The sequence below is a fragment of the Talpa occidentalis genome, unplaced genomic scaffold (assembly GCF_014898055.3).
Source record: "Talpa occidentalis isolate TD23 unplaced genomic scaffold, MPIMG_talOcc4v2.1 talOcc4.8, whole genome shotgun sequence".
Lineage (NCBI taxonomy): Eukaryota > Metazoa > Chordata > Mammalia > Eulipotyphla > Talpidae > Talpa > Talpa occidentalis.
This window is the reverse complement of record NW_023605194.1, coordinates 42323727-42344275: the sequence shown is the minus strand read 5'-3', so window position 1 is coordinate 42344275 and position 20549 is coordinate 42323727. Positions and strand designations below refer to the sequence as shown.

Here is a 20549-nt window from a genome sequence, read left to right as displayed (position 1 = left end):
TTTATCAGATATAAATTGTTTTGAGCAGTTTTATAGAATGTTATTTGTGTAAACTAAAACATGGTAGGTGCTTGTGCTAAAACAACAAAAAAAAAGCAAGTTAGTCTGGAACCAAGGCCTCACATGTCAAACTGGATTTTAAATTTTGTTTCAAGAAGGGAATGCTAAACATGAAGGTGTTAATAAATGTAATGGTTAATCATGTTTATGCTTTCAAATCAACAATGATTTGACCCCAAATTCAAACACAACAGAATCTAAAATAAAAAAAATGTATTTAAAGACATCTTAATATAAGTTTAAATATTTGGGAAATCTAAGCAAACTAAATCCTTCTGGAGAATACTTAATGAAAATACCACTTCTTTCTTCAATCTGAATAATCAAGCATGTAGGTTTAAAGCAACAGACTTTAACAGTGGTGGAAGTCAGAGACTGGAAAGAGATATTATGGGTACTCCCCACAGCAATATAATAAGTATTTGATACTATTCCCAAGCTGCATCTGAAGAACAGCATTTTATGCTACCAGAAAAACAATATTAATCCAGCCTTTCCACAAATAATAGGAAATTAGCATGCAAAGGATAAATCCTTGTAAGGATGCAAGCAAGAATGTCGTCTTCTATAAAGCGGTTGCTTACTGACCCTTGGAAGCTTAAAGCATTTATACTAGTGTCACCAAAATGAGTGATATTTATAGAACTCAATATAGACAATTCCCTCAGAACCTATTCTAAGGAAAAAAAGAGCTTATTGCTTTTAATATAAAAGCTATTATTAACAAGATAGCCTTAAGACTACAGTAACATTCAATTTTGAATCTGATCAAGAATGGCTATTACCTTCCACAAAGTCTAAAGAACACTGATGCTCTTTTGTCAAATATGGTGATTGACAACTCAACACTGCAAATTCCAGAGACTTCCAAGCATTTACCAATTCCTATATCTTTACTTAGTTCTTTAGTAGGACATTTATCCAAGGCAGGTAATTTTAAATTTTTAAGCCATACAATTAAAAGGTTGAGAAAGAGTTTTTGGCTGCCTCCTGCAAATTGTCCTGCCATAATTAGGGAACTGGAAATAGTTTTTCTCAGTCACAGGTGTTATCATCTCATATGATTTACTTTTCTGAGCACCCTGTATGACACTGTGTTATAACTATCCCAAAACAGAATCTCCAGCTTTAGAAACACTGATAATTGGATTATAAATGAATTATTTTGACAAAGTTATTTAAGTATCTGTTGGTTTATATCAGAATGCAGTTAAAGACAAAGGTAATATAATCTATAGTAACAATAATAGGATGATTGGTTTGAGGGTTTGCTAAGGAGACTACTAAAAATATATCCCATTTAAAAAACAAGGAAGTACAGAAAAAAATTTCTATAAAGTGCACCCTGTGATTTTCATTAAATGTCATTAATTATTTTCAATAAAAAGATGTTTCCTCATCTTATAGCTTTCTAATTTATATTTTTATTAGGAAATGTAAAAGCAGTACTAATTTAAGCCTTTGAATTTAAAAAGTACTTCTTAGATGTGCCCTTGAAATTCTCCTTTGCCTACCTACAATCTTTCTAAATGTTCTCCTTTCCCCTTTAGTCATTTTATTGAACAAAGTGCAACCAAATAATTGCCTAAATGTATTTATTAAGAAATTTATTAAGAAAAAAAGGTTGTTATTCACTTGAAGTTACTGTTGTTTCACCGTTGCTGTTACAGTTCAACAAGTAATGTGACATCCCAAATAATACTATTTAAATGACCCAATTAACTAACTATCCTTTATACAATATAGCGATTAAAAAAGTTTATTTTGCATGACACATAATACTAAAACTTCCTTTTAAATATTGGTGGGTACTATATTCTCAAGGACTTGTGCAGTTTTCAAATTGTCATATTAAAGATAAAGTATGTTAATTTAAGTGACAGGAACTGAATCATTCTTACGGGAGCAAAGGAAGGACATGAGCATGCACTGAACCTTTGTCCCTGAAGCATTTCTATGTATTATGGAACATTAGTTATTTAAGGCACATGCTGCTGAATCAGTACCTGCCAGAAATCCTGATCAGAAGATGAGAAAAAGAAAAAAAATTCACATTGTTTGATTATAAGAAAACTTCTAAATCAAATACACACACATCACAAAATACTATATAATATCTAAGGGACCAAATACCCTTACAGGGGTATTTAAACACCTGGAAATAGGAAATGAGGAATATTAAACATATTATCTTCTAAGTACCATAGAAAAAGCAAAACAAAAAACCTCTAATGACTCAGTTTCTTACCTCACCAAGTTAAAACCCACAGAAAAGTTTCACATAACTATAAAAAGAAAACATATGACTAAGCACTTGCATTTTAAAGAAAAAGGAAAGTTAATTTTTCATTTTTTTAATGGACAGTCAAAGCATTTCTTTAATGATAGTGTCTTGCTAGGATGTCTTATTATTTCATGGCTACAATATTTTAAATATTTTTTTATTGAAGTAACTGCATTATAGCATTATATAGTTTCAGGTGTGCATCATTACAAATCAATATCTGTATATTCTACTTTAAATTCCCCACTAAAAGTCCACTTCTATCCATCATACAATTGACCTCTTTTACCCAATTTATCCACTCCCTTTCCCCTTTACCTTGGGTAATCACTAATTGGGTATTATAGTCTAAAAGTTTATTTTTGTTTTATTTGTAATATGTTCATTTGTTTTCTTTCTCACATATGCATGTAATTATATGATTTATGTATTTCTCCATTTGACATGGAAATAACAGTTTTTAACTTTATGACAAATTTGTTGCTTAACTACCCACGTTAACACATAGGCAATCACACTCAGATGAGTTCAGAGAATTAGTATCTAAGCTGAGGAGTCCATAGTGACTATTTAGAAACAAGTCTCCTGTAAAATTATGTTGTTCTAAATAAAGTGCTATCCACATTACTAATAAGAAGCCAGGCATAATGGATCCTGGATTTTGAGGAAGTAATTTAGGCTAATTTAGCTAGGTGTCACTCCAAAACATCCTCAAATATCAAATGGTTTTAAAGATTTTTTTTAAGTAAACTTCACTGATTGAAATAAAATTTGACGTCAATTCACCATACTCCTCAAACCATGCTTAGTAGCATAATAAAACTTCTTGACTAAAAAATATATGCTATTAACAATTTACAAAATAAGACTTGTAAAGGCTAGGACTGAATGTCCCAGAGTATCAAAGGACTTTACAGCACAGAGGTAAGACGAATCACTGTGAACAGAGAATAGCTCAAATATGGGAAATCAAACCATAGGTCTCTCTTCAGTTCATGAACTAGCATTTCAATCCAGGACAATTGCTCATGACAGAGAGAGAAGAAGGATATTTTTTATAGCTATTTAACTGTGAAGGAAAGAACCATGGGGAGAGCAATTATTCTGTAGCATTTCCTACAAACCGAGAAAGAATATAAAATATATGACAGCAGCTAACTCCTCTCCTAGCTACAATTTGTAGTGCCAGATACTTTACCTATTATTCTGATTTTACAGAGAAGGCAACTGACACTCAGAGAGTTAAGCAGTTGCTTGTCCAAGGACAACTCTACCCATTAAGAATGTGGTGGAGCCCGTATCGGAATATAGGATTGCCCTGTATCCAAAGTCACACTTTTTTCATCCTGCGCTATTATACACTAAGATGTATAGTAACCTTCTATACTTATAGTATTATAAAAATAAAACATTTTCATGCAATGTATTTTTCATATTCAATTCAGCATACTTATAATCATTTCTACTAATCATTTACATACAGCTGTCAAATACTAAGATGCTCAAAATGGAAATCCCTTGGAAAATATTTCAGACACCCAAAGGTAGTTTTTCTTAGGTCTTAAAGTATACAAAAGAACTAAAGTTGCTCATGTACAAAAAACACAGGATACTGACAAAATGTTTAAAAAATAATTTAAAGAACTTTGGATAGGAAAGATGGAAAATGAACAAAATTGAGACTAAAAATAAAACAGAAAATTGCAACAGGTGTCAAGGGGTTTTCTGAAATGTTGAATCAGCACCTCAATAGGATTTCTATCCGCCCCTCTCCTAATTTACATTTTCTTGATCTGTAGTGCATGTAGTACATTTTGCTCTTAGAAGATAGGTAATCCCTCATATAACTTACTACACATGTCAACGAGTACTACTACTATACTTCACCTTATTCCAAATTCATATTTTTCCATGATATAAGTAAATAACCACAACTCAGAGCACTAAGAGCACTGCATTATGAATTATTACCTACATTCTTGTAAGTAACATAAAGGAAACAGAAATAAATACATGTTAATTCTGTCATCCAAATTGGATGTATTTATACTCTAGGAGATGTATTTATAAATAATGAAAAAAACTCAATGTGTAGGTATGAGTAGGGGAAAAGGGAACCTGATAGGGAGGAAAGAATTAAAAAATCTATTTTCTGAAAACAAACACATTAGGTAGATTAACAATGATGGACAATTAGCTTCAACAGGAAATTCGCTGCTACTTTAAAGTAGCTTATGAACTTTGAAGTTTTTAGAAAAGAGATTACATCAAAAATCTGTGTATTCTTTGCTAGGGAACAAGCTAGCTGGTGCAGCTCAGTGATTTAAATTCTACTTGCCTTCACGTAAGAGTATCATTCCCTTATTCTCTTTCAGAACCTGTTCCCTCAGTACATGAAGTAAACTTTCATATACCTGACTTTCATACAAGTCATACTTTCAAACACTATACACTGATTTCCCTAAGTCTTGCCTTACCTACTTCAATTTCAGAATTTTATGGCTCAGTGCACAAACATTTGCAACTATAGTCTGTTCAGTCTGCCTTCCAAAGACAAAAGCACTGTCATTTTTGTCTCCATAGCAAAGTAGATACTCAAATACTTTGTTTTTATTGTATTTTACTCATTATTTTATAAACATAAGAGGAAATCAGAAAATGCAAATGACACTAATGCTAAGAGATGTAGAATTCATAAATTTAAAATAATTGAAACAATGGTGGGGCTCATTAGTTGTGCCAAAAGCTGCACATTTTTAGCAGTAAGTGGATAGTTGCTAATCAAAACAAAAGAACATGTATGCTCTTTATATATATATAGTGGTTACCATTAAAGATTTTTATATTTGGGATAGCTCTAGGAATGGAAATTCCCCTAATAACATGTACATGTGATGCTCAAGCTACACACATTCAACTTTATTACATGTTTTCAGGTTTACATATGTACAATAGAGGAATTTTCATACTATCCTAGATTCCATCAGTGAACAAAAAAAATGGTTTGTTAAACTGATTTTGCTATTTGATATTACTGGTTTTAGTGAGTCCTGTCCAAAGAATATGTGATTGACTAATTGATTTTTTCCAAGTCATTAAGCATTTCCTGGTCACCTCCTGTGTGCCAGGCTTATGTTGGATTCTGAGTGACACAAAGAGAGGGCCTGACCTGCTAAAGACTGACCTGAAATCAGACCCTGGCATCAATGTCTGAAGTAACCCTTCACAAGGATATGATACTTTAAACATACATAAACCAGAGATACCAAGGATAGGACAGAAGGTGTGGCTATTCCAAAAACAGAGCTAGAACTCTGAACCTAGGTCTCCTAACATCTAATTCAATGCCCTTTCTTTCTCTTAAAGCATATGGCTTTAAAATTAAGATACTCCAGGTGAATGCACTATGCCACCTGAATTGGGAAAGGTTATTTTTACATAGGTAGCCTTGGCTGAGAGTTCTCAAATCTTGAGTCCATTCACTCTTCCCACTTGTGCAAAAATATGTTAGCACTTATGACCTCACCTTACCAATATAAGGAGATTTATGTCATGATGCAGGACTGATACATTCTGCAACATCACTTTCTACTAACCCTGACCACTACCCATTTAAAAGCCATTCTTTTGTGTTCCTGCCTTTTCCAGCCACTCCATGACTTTCATTCTGATTTCATTCTCTTTAAGCTTTAGAGAGCGATTCCTGGCTCTTCCTTCTTTACGCTGAACTTTCTTCCTCCTCATTAAAATTGAACTTATACTTTTCTTTCTGGCCCTGTGTAATATTTTCTTTTTCCTTTCGAAGTATTCAACCTGAAAGGGAAAAACATGTTCAACTGACTGCTTTATGAGATAATGAAATCGAAAGTTTCATTTTCTATACTTAAGAATGATTTATTTTATGAGTCACCCAGGTATAAAGAATTGCAAATTTGGTGTGGACTTCAAAATAAAATACTAGCAAGCACTTCTGTAATTTTCTAATTTTGATTAATAATATGTACTATAAAGTTTGAGGAAGGTCAAATCAGATAGGTGGTTTTATAAGAAATGCAAAGATAATACTTGGGGCTTGTTAACCATTATGAATGGCTAACATAAAATTCAAATGCTAACATACATTGAATGAGCCCTTCATATATATATTAGGCAACCAATGATTGTACCTTACATGAAAAAATACAGAAATACCTGCTTGTTTCCTTCTATAGAAGCATCTGAAGGTACTTGTAGATATCCCAAACTAAGCAACATGCTTTTTCCATTAGATAAAGAGGCAGTCAGAAATTTCTCACATGTAATTCTAGAGGAACTTTAAAATCTTCTAAGTAACCAACAGAATATATATGCTAAGTGTCACTGTTTTCCTCACCTTTCCATCAAAGCGTTTTATTATATACTGATCCAGGCCCAATTCTGTAAAAGAAAGAAAAAATACATAGTCACTGATTATAATTCAAGTGAAACATATACAATGACAGCTCTCACTCATCAGGCCCCCCCCACCCCCCGCAATCATTCAATCAAATATACTAGATGGCTTAGCTACAATATTATCCTCAGGCCATAGGAATTAAAACTGTCCCATTTTCAAACCCAAAGTGTCAGTGCTAAAGGATACCTAGCTTTTAGCTTACGTATAAAAGTCAGTCTCTGGGAGGATAAAGAGGGTAAGTTCATGTGCAAAGCTTTAACAGTAGAGTCAAATTAGAGCTCTGCACCCTTCACAGGATGGCACCCTTTTCATTAACATCAAGGTGCTGCATTATCTCTATAAATAAAGTGAGGGATATAGTTTAATTGTAAAGCATATAGTAATATTTTGTGTCAAGTTAAAAAGAGGGGAGTTAAATACAAAAATAAATTTTACAATACACCTAAAAGACCATCTTAATTAACATTATCTTTTAAAGTTGGGTTAAATAATAAACATTTCCTTGAGAATAGCTAGCACTGAATTCTAAGGCACTATATAAGTAAACATGTTAAGTGCTCTTGAGGGCAGAGAATTTTTTTGTCTTTGACTATTGCTTTATCCCAAAACTTGGAACAGTACTTGGTCAATAAATATCTATAAAGAAAAAGTATATCCTAGGCCTCCCTGGTGGCACAAGAGGTTAAGACACAACCTATGAAGCTGACTGCAGCCGCTGCACCACAGGTTCAAACCCTGGCCAAGGAGCTACCCACATGGTGCAGCAGACCTTTCCTGATTCGCCTGCTGTTCCCATCAGCAGTGTATTTCAATCTGCCTGTTCTTCTTCCCACCCCGTCTCTGGTGAACCCTCTCACCCCCATACCTCTGGCCTGTACCCAAGTTCTTGTATGCATAAATAAATAAATCTTTTTTTTTAAAAAAACAGTAAGTATATCTCCTATCGTTTTTTTAACAATATCTTTCTTTTTTTAAAGATTTATTTATTTATTTATACAAGCACTGGGTACAGACAGAAGCATGGGAGGGTGAGAGAATTCACCAGAGCCAGAGCGGGGAGCAGAGCAGGCAGAAGGACTGAAGTACACTGCAGAGGGGAGCAGCGGGCGGCAGGAAAGGGCTGCGTGCCATGTGGGACCCTCCTCCAGTGGCCGGGGAGCAGCTGGGATCGAATTGGCGCTGCAGAGGCTGCAGGCAGCTTCGCAACCCAGCACTCAACCGCTGCGCCACCAGGGAGGCCCTATATCTCCTATATTGAGTAGTCACAATTTAGTTAGAAAGACATATGTATATGATAATTAACACCAAGGGAGCACACAATTAGGGGGCACTGTGGAATTTTTAGAATAATCATTTCCAATTATACTTAATTTTTCGTGCTTAATTCCTTAGTTCTTTTCTTTCAGTTCTTAATATATTTATGTTAGTTCAGGCCCTTATCTCATTATGCCCATATTATAACAATGATTAGATTACTGCTGTTCCCAGAGGAAATTCTTTACATTTATGTTTCTACACATTTGGTTACACAGTTTAAAATCTATCTCCTTATCTAAAATCTAGGGATCATTGTGGCTTGGTTTTGTTTTTTCCTTTGCTTTGTAAGGAACCTATTTTAAATATAATAACATAGACAGGTTCAAACTAATAGGACAGAAAAAGATGTATCATGAAGAACTAAATCAAAAGAAAGAGTGGTAACAAACATCAGACTATGTAGACTTTAGATCAAAATACTTTAGCAACAATAAAGAAGGGGTTCCATTCACCAAGAAGGTAGACTAATCTTAAATGTGTAAGCACCTAGTAAGAGAGTTTCAAAATATATGAAGCTAAATTGCCAGAACTGAAAGGATGTATAGACAAGTCCACAAAGTCAGAGATTAATGCCCTTCTTTCAACAAATGCTACAGAAAGTAGAAAAATCAGAAAGGATATGGAAGACAGAAGGCAGGCCAATGGTTGCCTAGGACTTGGGAGGTAGAACTAAGTGGGAAGGAGGCATTACAAGTAGTGTGAAGAAACTTTTGGGGGTGATGAATATGTTCATTATGTTGATTGGTGGTGGTTTCATTAACATGCAGTTACAGGTAAATCAAGCTTATCAAACACTTTAAATATGTCCTATTTATTCTATGTTAATTATACCTCAATAAAGCAGTCAAAAAGAAACAGTACAAATCATCATAGATAAGACTGATACATTTTAAAACATTAACACTGGCAACTTCCGTAAATTAAAAATTACTATAAACAAAGATTAAAGACAGATCACAGATTGGGAGACAATAACAATTTCTCTCCATTACATTTCAATATAGAATATATAAAATACTAGTCAAAAAGAAATAAAACAGAAAAATACACACAGCAGATAAACAGGCAACTCATAGAAATGGCAATGTGAATAGTCAAAGTAGCAGAGACAATAAGTCTCAATAGTTGCTAATGAATGCAAAGCAAAAATCATAAAGATACAATAATTCATTCCCATCCATCTGCTAAAAACTTAAGCTGATGATACCAAATATTGGCAGGAACAAAGAGTGGAAGCTTTCATACATTCTTGGATAGAATGCAAATAATTTTAACTATGGGAAATCAATTTGGCAATGTCTAGCAAATTTGAAAGGGATGTATCCTATGGGTCAGCAAGTCCAGTTTCAGTTAACAACAAATGTTGGCAAGGATGTGGAGCAAAAAGGAACTCTCCTGCACTGCTGGTGGGAGTGCAAAATGGTCCAACTACTATGGAAAGCTCTACTAAAGACAGAGTTTCCATATAATCCAGCAATTCCACTCCTAGGTATTTACCCAAATGACACAGAAACATTAACTGAAAAGGGCACCTGCACCCCTATGTTTATAGCAGAACTATTTACAATAGCTAAACTATGGAAACAACACAAATGCCCAAAAATAGATGACTGGATCAAGAAGATGTGGTATATATACACGATGGAATATAACTCAGCAATCAAAAAAGATAAACTCGTGCAATTTGCAGCAACATGGATGGACCTGAAAGGGATCATGCTCAGCGAAATAAGACAGAAAGATAGAGAAAAATTCCAGATGGTCTCACTCATAGCAGGAATTTAGAAAAACCTAAATAAGGGACCAGGAAAAAGACTAATTATAATAAAGAAAAAATTACAATCAACAAGCAACTATAGATCAGAGACACACTACTAGGGTGGAGGGGAGGAAAAGAGGGGATAAGAGTCAAAATAAGGGAGGTGGGAATTGTACGGGAATATATAACCAAAATGAAAATGCATACATTGTGCAAAAATGAAAAATGATGTAAGAATTATATAAAATAAAATAATAAAAAAATCTTTTAAAATTAAATAAAATTCACTGACCACTTAAAAAATACAATTGAAAATAATTTCTTGAAATTATGTATCAGGAGACTTCTGGAAGACTGCTCACCACAGTATGGTTGTAAATAGTAAAACATTGGCATATTAGATTATTGTTCTCAAATATTCACTTTGTTTTCCTTGATCCCTGTGGAAAATCACTTGTTCTGGGGATTAGCCAATGAGCTTTGCCATTGCTTTGAACAACGGGATGCTAGCAGTTACAACATAAACAGATCCTTAAAATGGACTGGGAGGGAGGCTATTTTCTTGTACCTCTGCCATCACTATGAGGATATATCCTGGATAAACCAGTGGTCTAAGAAGGATGAAAAACATAGAACAGACAGACAAATTGGCAAACAGAACTATAAAGTAGAAGTGCCCTGGTATCCCAACCAACCAGACTATATACAGGGTATGGCAAACTAAGATCAACAGATCAACACCTCAAGTGACCTGTGGATGCATGAAATAATGCTTATTGTTTTATGCCATGGACATTCTGCAGTTGTTTGTTACATAGTGATAGTTATTTTTTTCATACACTCCCATGTTTATTATAGTACTGTTCACAATAGCCAAGAGATGGAAACAATCTACGTGTACATCAACAGATGATTGGCTAAAGAAGATATGGTATTACATATGATGTAATAACGTTCAGACATGAGAAAAAAGGAACTCCTGCCATTTGTGACACCATGGATGGACCATGGATGGACCATTATGTTAAATGAGATAAAATAAAGTCAAATACTGTATGATATCCCTCTTCTACTTTATAGTATAGGGCACTTCTATTTTATAGTTCTGTTTGCCAATTTGTCTGTCTGTGTAATCTAAAAACAAAAAAACCTAGAAATAGAAAAAACAAGGAACAGTGGTTACCAAAGCCTAGAGGTGGGAGCACTGAAGAGATGTGTAAGAGCACACTTGCAACTAGTAAACAAATAAATCCTGTACAATACAAAGATTATAGACAACAAAACTGTACTAAAACCTTGAACTTGTTCAGAGCCCAGATCTTAACTGCTCCCATCACTAGATAAATAATAAACCTATGTCTCAATAGATGTGTTAGCTAACTCTACAACGGCAATCATGTTACAATATAAATGTACCAAATCATTATGTCATATGTCTTAAATGCTCACAATGTAATGTCAATTTTATCTTAATTAAAAAATAATAAAAAGTTGACACTAATGTCAGAGTGGTAGAGTAAAATATACCCATTTATATGTGTGTCCTTATCTCCTTAGGTATAAAATAATTTTAGGCAATATTTTTAGTATTCTAACTCTTTTAAGTATTACATGGGTCATAAATCAAGGTTTCTCATTTATTGCAAAGATTTAAGCTCCATATGGTTATAATCCCTCCTTGAAACAAAGAAGGATTTCAGTAAATATTTGCAGAGCTGCTCACAAATGTTTGCATGCTCTCCTGATAGCATCAAGGGAAGGGGATGAGGACCTTTCATCTGTCACACTGACCCTCCCTTGCCACACAACAATAACGGATAACAAATTGTCATGGGTTTGTCAGGAAAACCTAGAAGAATACATGAATGCATTTCTTTGTTAGTTATATTAAGTCCTTTTCTTCTTCCTACTTTACGGTCTTCTTGTTTTTATAATTCACCTGAGATTGCTGTTCAGTGTGTATATATACAGGGTAGTTACAGTTGAAGGTTTTTGTGACTGCACAAGAGCCACTGGTGCTCTCTCCTTCATCAATTCTCAGATATGGAGTAAGGTCCTAGGAAGATCAATGTCCAAAGAGTCTTTATTGACATTCAGTGATGATTTGCCTCAGATTTTCTCACAGCAATGACATTCATAGGCTTTTCCTTTGGTATAATTTCTTAGAGACCAAGTGAGAGATTACCTCTGGCCAAGAAATTCTCTTCAGAGGTTATATTAAAACAACAACAACAACAAAAAAAACCAACTTTCCCCAGTATGAGTTCTTTAATGTTGACTGCGGTAAGTCCACCTGCAAATGGCTTTCCCAAATCTATCACACTCATAGGATTTCTCTCCAATGTGACCACTTTGAGGCTGGGTCAGGGATGAACTAAGGCTGAAGGCCTTTCTACATTCATTTTATTCACAAGGTGTCTTCCCCAGGTGACTCATAATGTACTGATTACAAAAGAGTTGCCACAGAAGACTATCCAATATTCTTTTACACTCAAAGGGTTTTTCTCTGGTGTGTATCCTATTATGTCAGGGGAAAAAAGGTAAATGAAGTCTTCCCACACTCTCCTCACTAGGGCTTTCTTTTGGAGAACTCTTATGTTTGGAGAGAAAAAAACTGTTGTCACAAAAATCCACAGACTTTGCACTCAAGATTTTCTCAAAAGCAGGAAATATTATTTTGGACAAAAGCAGCACTGTCACAAGAGACTTTCCTACATTCTTTGCATTCTGGAGGTTTCTCTCCAAGGTGAAACAGATTTTTCTGCTGTACTGGAAGCACACATATGACTTCGCTATGTTTAAATCCTTATATGCTGACTGAGATCTGTTCTTTTGAGAAAGGGTTTCTCACATTAATTGTAGTCACAGGGTTCCACTTCAGCATGAATATGCTGGTATCAAACACCACACCAGTGTTCCCCAAATCCTTCCCCCATTCCATCACTTTAGAGATTCCTTCCAGCATATACCAGGGTAGCTTTATCTAGTACCTATGAATTCTGTTCTACTGAGACTCTCCTGTAATGCTCTTGAATGCAGAATGTCATGTATCCCCACATCATTGTGTTCAGAGCTCGTCACCACTAGGGAGACTCTCCTTGTGGACTCAAATGCCCTGTCAGTATTCTGATAACCCTCACTGTTCCCTGGCTCACTCAAAGAGGAATGCCTGGAGACCCTCTGAGCCGACTATCCAGGGCAGCTGAGAAGTAAAGGCTTCATGATCTTTGTTGTGCTCTCATGTAAGCGGAATTCGACACACAGAAGCTTCTACTGGTGATGGTGGCACAGAAAGTCCTCCACACTCAGTGCTCCTGTGTCGCTCCCTCCTCCCACTACCCCATACATAAGGGGAGGCCTGGGGCTAGGCAAGCCCAGAGCTGACCAAGCAATTTTCCCAACCTTCCCTACAAATGCATGATTTCTCTAACACACAGGAGCTGAGCAATTCACAAATGAGGCCTGGCCTGTTTCCCGTCCAATGACCTTCTCTCTTCTCTGCTGCTTCAAGCTGTGGTCAGGTTCATGCTAAACCTGTATTCTCTTACATGATTCGCATAGTAGTGTAAGTGCACTGCCCCAGCGGCGTTCCCTGTGGCTCAGCCAGCAGAGTCAGACCCCTGCAGGGTCACACATATTGTGGGGGGTGAGCTTTTTGGGTAGAAAGGTCTTGGTGGTTCAAAACTGTGATGTTCTTATAGAAACTCCCTGCACAGAAGGTGCACCCTCACCCTCCATCCCATGCCAAAAAGCAGGGCCACACCTCCTCCGGGTTTCCTTTTCTGTGTCTGGAGCTGTATCTATTTTCTCAAGCACCACAGGCTCCCTCTGGCTCTTTTGCCTTGAGCAACTCCACGTAACCTAGAAACTATAAGTCCCAGCAAAGATACAAGTACAAAGTTCTCTAGCATCAAGGAGTTCCCACTCTTCCTGAAAGTAGTACATGAATACATCACCAAAGGTCACACAGCCCTGTGCTCTATTCATCAGTCCAGACTCCAAGACCTACTCTAACATGGTGCGAAGTCAGGCTGCCACCTGTGGGCTGGGGTGATTGAGCGTGGGCAAAAGGCCCAGAGGACCACACATTAATAGATGATGGATAAACTATAATGAATTAAATACTGGCCTGTTTATACATATTCATACAAATGAAATTCATAACTATGTAGCAGTGAAAAAAAAAGTTACCAGTATCAATAATTTACATTCACATATGTACAAATATAAACATAATATTTAACATATAAAAAATGGGAAATGTAGCAGCCAGAATAGGGACAGTTATACTGCAGGAATAACCTTAAACTATAGGTGACTTACAATGAAGGTTTATATGTTCATGCTACGTATCTATCACACATTTCCTCTGTCTATACTCCATATGGTACATAAATTTGGAAGCCAGGCTATGGGGTAGCAGTTTCTATCTGGAACATGGGTGATTTAAAAAGAACTTAGCAAATCACAAACTGACTCTTAAAACTTTTGCGTGAATATAATGTATATCATTTCTACTCAGATCTCATTGGTTGGATCTTAATGGCTAGGTTCAATGTCAATGTTAGGGCATAAATATAATCATCCTCTACAGACAATGAATATACATGAATGTTAGTCTTCAACAGGAATAATAAACACAATTAAATTAAGGACAGGGAGTATCTCTAAAAAGAAAGGAAGTGAAATGAGGTTTCAGAGAAATGCATGGGGCTTTAGCTATAACTGTTAAGTTTCATTTCCAAAATAGTTTGAAATAAAGATGATAAATAAATATGGATAAGAGCCAAAATTTGAGAAAACTGAGCAATGACTATAACACTATTTAGTATTATTTTCTATATATTTGGAAAAAAATTCTCAGTCCAAGTTAATATCTATATGTAAATTGATTCTATTTCAGAGACTGAAAATAAAGGAAGGAGAGGGAAATGATGAGAAAGGAAAGGACTTCTCACATTGTCTTGCTTTCTTGTGCCTCTGTCATCACTGAGATATATCCTGGATAGCTCCTAGCACCTTATCTGCAGAGCTCTTTGTCAGGAACCAGGGGCAGAGACAAATCTATATGTTTCTCATTATTTCATAAGCGCTTAGCAAATTTTTTCTGCAAATAGCCAGCTAGTAAATATTTTAGGCTATGTGGACCACATATAGTCTCTATTGCAACTATTCAACTATGCTGTTGCAGCATGAAAGCTGCCATAGCCAATGTATAATAAATGAGGATGTTTAAGTTCCAATAAGAATGTATTTATAGACACTGAAATTTGAATTTCAGATGTGACAAAATATTCTTTTGATTTTTTAAAATTGAGGTAACACTGGTTTACAAAATTGTTTATGTTTTAAAAGCATAGGACCTTTCCCTTCAGCTGTTGTCACCACACTGCATCCACCAGCAAAAAAACCCCACAGTACACCAGCATAGTCCATGTGCATCCCTACATTGTTTCTGCCCTTCTCCTCCCGCTGCCTGTCTGGTAGCCTCAGTTCTATAGTCAGTTTTCTATGGTTAGTTCTTAGTTTGCCTTTATCTGACCCTTTGTTTGGTTTCTCTATATTTCACATATAAGTGACATATATTTCACCATCCAGTATTTGTATTTCTCCCTCTGATTAATTTTGCTTAGCACAAACACCTCCAACCATCCATGCTGCAGCAAATGGCAAGTGTTTATCTGTTTTGATAGTTTAGTATTCCATTGTGTGTGTGTATATGTACACACTCCACATCTTCCTGATCCACTTCTGTATTTGGGCACTGAGATTATTTCCATATGCTGGCCATTGAAGTATTGCTGCAATGAATGTGGGAATGCATGTTACCCTTCAAATTAGTGTTTTTGCATTCTTTGGGTAGCTACCTAGGAGTGGAAGTGCTGAGTGGTATGGCATATCAGTTTGGTTTTTTTTTAATTTATACAAGAGCCAGGGTACAGGCCAGATGCGCAGGAGGGTGAGAGGATTCACCAGAGACAGAGCGGAGAATAGAACAGGCAGACTGACCAAAGTACACTGCTGAGGGGAGCAGCGGGCAAGACAGGAGGGTCTGCCCACCATGTGGGTTGCTCCTAAGCCGGCGGGGATCGAACCGGCACTGCAGAGGCTGCGGACAGCTTCACAGCGCTGCGCTCAACCATCTGTGCCACCAGGGAGGTCCATGTATGGCTTTTCAGTTTTAATCTTTTGAGAAACCTCATACCGTTTTCCCAGGGAGTTGAACCAGTCTACATTTCCAATAATAGTGTAAGAAGGTTCCTTGTTCTCCGAATCCTCACCAGCCCAAAGTGTTTCCTCAGAGAAGTCAGAAATAGGCCTCATAGGGTTTCCTATAGGTTATCTTCTTGCCCCTAGCCTGCTTCAATATTCTTTCTTTGTTTTGAATTCTGGAAATTTCATGTCTATATGTCTTGGTGTAGGTGTCTTTATATTAGATGACCAGGTATTTTTTTAGCCTCATGGACTTGTATATTTAATTCCACCCCCAGGTTTGGGGAAGCTTTCCTCTATTTCTTTGAATAAGCTTTCCTCTTATTTCTTTGAATAAGTTCTCTGTTCCCTTCTTTTTCTCTTCCCCTTCTACAATATCCATTAATTCTTACATTGACTTTCTTCCTGGAGTAGGATAACTCTGTTTCTTCATTTTCCCCCTCGTTTAATCTTTCTAATTCACCTGATTCTTTCACGTTACCATCTTCAGGGTCACTGTTTCTATCTTCCATTTGGTTCATTCTACTTCCACGGCACACTCCAGAGTTTTTAAAATTCCATTGATCTTTTCATGTACTGCACCTGTTATTTTCTTATGTTTTTTATAAAGACTTTATTCTATTTAAAAATATAACTTATTTATAATTTATTTATAATTAATTTTTATATATATCACAACATTGTTCATTTTTGTACAATGTTTGCTTTCTCCTCTCAGGTTTAGTCTCCATAGAATTCCCACTACCAATTCACCCATGCACCATCGCCATAGTCCCCTGTACTCTTCCCTCTCCTGTTCTGATCCTTCTCCCTCTCCCACAGAATGTCTCTGATTTATAGTTGCTTGTTATTTGCTTATTTGAACCTTTAATTTTCTCTCATCAACTTTATTTCTTAGGAAATAACTTTATTTCTAGGAAATACATTTGATTTTCTGAGTTTTCTTGCATATCTTTTATTAGCTTTTTTGTGTTTTCTTCCATTTCTTTGAATTTCTTTATTATGGCAATTTAGAACTCTGTATGTGATAGGAAGAAAGATGTTCTGTGTCTTTGTGATAGGAATCTGGAGATTTGTTCTGTGTGAAGACAGAACAGTCTTCTCTTGAAGACTAAAGGTGCCATATGTTGTGTTTTTCTGTCTGCCCATTTTGTAGCTTTCCATTTACTGTTTTTTTCCAGTGTCCTAAAGGTGCAGAACTTCCACTTTTCCAATAGATGGCACCATGTATGTGGTTTTTTTTTTTAAAGCTTTTCCTGGCATGGGCCTCCCTGGTGGCGCAGCGGTTGAGCGCTGGGCTGCAAAGCTGCCCACTGCCTCAGCAGCGCCGGTTCGATCCCCGGCCACCAGGTGAGGGTCCCACATGGCGTGCAGACCTTTCCTGCTGCCCGCTGCTCCCCTCAGCAGTGTACTTCAGTCCTTCTGCCTGCTCTGCTCTCTGCTCTGGCTCTGGTGAATTCTCTCACCCTCCCGTGCTTCTGTACCCAGTGCTTGCATAAATAAATAAATAAATAAATAAATAAATAAATAAATAAATAAATCTTTTAAAAAATAAATAAATAAAGCTTTTCCTGGCTTGATGGTTCAGTCGGGGAGAACTGATCTGCAGCTGCTGAATTCAGGGGCAGGGAAGGGCCTAGAGAGGCTTGAGTCAGTGATGAAATTATATATGAGGGTGATTCATGTTTATGATGATGCTGACAACCCTCCTCTTTGGGTTTCCAGACCCTTATTTCTACTGAATGTAGGCTGCACTGTTGGTGCTGCTTTTCAGGATCTGCTCCAAGTTCCAAGGAGCTGGCAAAGGGGAAACATAGTTTTGTATCCTGTCTTCTTCACTGGGGACCTGGCCCAACTGGGACCATCCAGTTCCTCCAAATGTATCACCCCTCAATTAAGGGTGTACATCCATGTTAGTCAACTCTCCTTTCCCCAGATTTACCAAACATGGGAACACAACTCCAAGATTTGTACTATAGGCTCCTGCCCTAGTTGCAGTATCTTGTGATACATTCCTAATTATTGATATGGTATGCAATTTCTTATTGAAAATGAACATTCAGTAATAAAGATATTATAATAATTCTAGAAATCATATTCTCAGGAGTGCTGCCCAGGATTTGGTGTTATAACTTATTGAGGACTATAGTCATAACTTCACTTAGTGATCATTCAAACTATTTTTGCAGAGACTGTACTCCTTGTCATTTGTTGTCATTGTAGTTTCTGTTCTATTATTTAAGCATTCAACAAGTGACCTGACAGTGATTTCCTTAAATGCAAGCGTGAAAAAGGATGAAAGAACAAAACAAAAAACACCCCAATACTCCTAGGCCCTGCAGACTGGCTCTGAGCTAGGGTTCTCCTTTGATATTTAGTTAGACCACTGTAATTTTCACCTCATTCTTGCTTAGAGCACAAAGATCAACAAGAGATAAAAGTCTACTCAAGTCTTTTCCAAGCATGCGTCTGGCTCTGCACATAGTACTCTGATTCCCAGGTATATTCAGTGCCCTTTCAAAGCTTTTATTCCTTGAAATTCTTCTTCATTCTCCTTTATCCTTGGCTTTTCATTTTGCTGCTTGTCCCATCTGCTGCCTTCTCTTGGACATATATTGCTCATATATGTCTGCAAATTTCTTAAGTAGATGACACCTGAGAAGTCACTCCAGCTTGAGATGGGTCAAACAAAAGGAAAACTTAGAGCTGGAACCCCCAGGAACTGCCAGAAGAGTCAGGTTTTGAAGAACAAAGTTTGTACTGTTCTCTCCTCCTGAAGTCCAGCCAACCATCCCATCACCAGTAAGCCACACTGGCAACATGGGCTGCTTTCTTCATGGCTGCTACTACACTGGGAAATAGGGCATGGTAGGCAGACCACAACAATTTCCTATCAAAATTTAGCAGACTCTTTCTTCATTAAGCACGTCCCTGATTGCTATATGTTTCTGTGTTTTTTTTTTTTTTTTCAATTACTTTCCAGAGTTCTGACAAAGTTGATTGTGTTTGGTTTTGGCAGATTAACTGTTGAATCTATGGAAGTATTGGTTTTTAGAGCTCTGTATGCCATCAATTTTCCCATGATGTCTTTTTTTTTTTTTTAAGATTAATTTATTTATGCATACAAGAACTGGGGTAGAGGCCAGAGTTGTGAGGGGTGAAAGGATTCACCAGGGACAGAGTGGGGAACAGACCAGGCAGATTGACTGAAATACACTGCTGAGGGGAGCAGCGGGCGAGTCAGGAGAGGTCTGCTGCGCCATGTGGGTAGCTCCCTGGCCGGGGATCAACCTTGTGCTGCAGAGGCTGCGGATAGCTTCATAGATTGCGTCTTAACCCCTTGTGCCACCAGGGAGGCCCCCATGATGTCTTTAATATACATACATATACGTATATCTCTTTTATAACTGTTAATATAGCTACATTTACCTTATAATAGTAAACCACTTTCTTTCTTTCTTTACATCTCATTAGTTCAGGTAGTTGCCTCTACATGAAATAGCCTTTCCACTATTCTTTGTTTATCTAATGTTATTCAAATTTAGATGCATTCTCTAGAAAGTATTCTCTAAATTTCCAGATAGAGCTAAGCGTCCTCCTTATTTATATTGCCACAGCATTTTCTGTTCTTTAACAAACTGCCTGAAATTACCTGTTACTGTCACTGTCTCCCTCAGTAAAAAGCAGTTTGAAATAGCACTTACAAGTGTAATACATTGCTTTCAGAAAAATTCTCATTATAGGAAATGGATTTCAACTGGAGAGGTACAACCTCAACTTTTTTCCCTGGTTAAGCGTTGCCACATTAGATTGTAGGCTCCACTATACTTATTGCATGTATCCATAAAGTGTAGGCAATACATAGAAAGAAACAAAGTGGAATATAACAAAATAAATACCACAATCTCATTTTTCTCTTTAGCTACTTACGTTCTGGTTGTTTTTCATTGGGCGTTATAGATCGCACAAAATCTTGTGGAGTCATAAACACTTCAGATTCACCAGGCTCACTGATTACTTTCAAGGTGGCAAAATACCGGAAGATTTTGTCTGGCGTGGAATATGCTCGAATCCTATTCTCATATTCCATCACCTAAAGTTAGAAATTCAGAGTGTTACTATATTGTGAAATACACATTATCATGTATCTTCTTATTTTTTCATATTTCATATTTCTATTTCGGAACTATTCACATTTCAGTAGAACATACTCATGTAACTTTTGCTTAGAGTTTTTCAAAGAATTTTCCATTTCTTATATCATTGAAAACTAGCAAAACTGAAAAATGTTATATGAGAATTAAAATGATTTCAGCAATGGGGTATATTGCCATATATAATATGGTAGTCTATAGGTTCTTAACTACCAAAAGAAAATATCTGAAAATCAAGTAAAAAGAGATTTCTTAGTAAATTTCATGGATCTCCAGTGAAAGTTAAAAAAAAAAAGACAAAAATTATGATTTTTCTCCCCTTTCTCC

At 36.4% G+C, this 20549-nt stretch overlaps 1 protein-coding gene across 2 annotated transcripts in view; it reads right to left on the bottom strand.

Moving 5' to 3' along the window:
* Window positions 1-20549, bottom strand: part of MICU1 (mitochondrial calcium uptake 1) — a 130888-nt gene that overhangs the window by 76854 nt on the left and 33485 nt on the right. The window contains exons 4-6 of one of the 2 annotated variants that reach the window (XM_037497193.2): window positions 19999-20161; window positions 6717-6760; window positions 5984-6157 (exon numbers count right to left, since the gene is read on the bottom strand). In XM_037497193.2, the coding sequence (XP_037353090.1) occupies window positions 5984-6157; window positions 6717-6760; window positions 19999-20161 (381 nt within the window). The remainder of the gene's footprint in view (window positions 1-5983; window positions 6158-6716; window positions 6761-19998; window positions 20162-20549) is intronic. The other variant, XM_037497194.2, reaches the window with a different exon arrangement.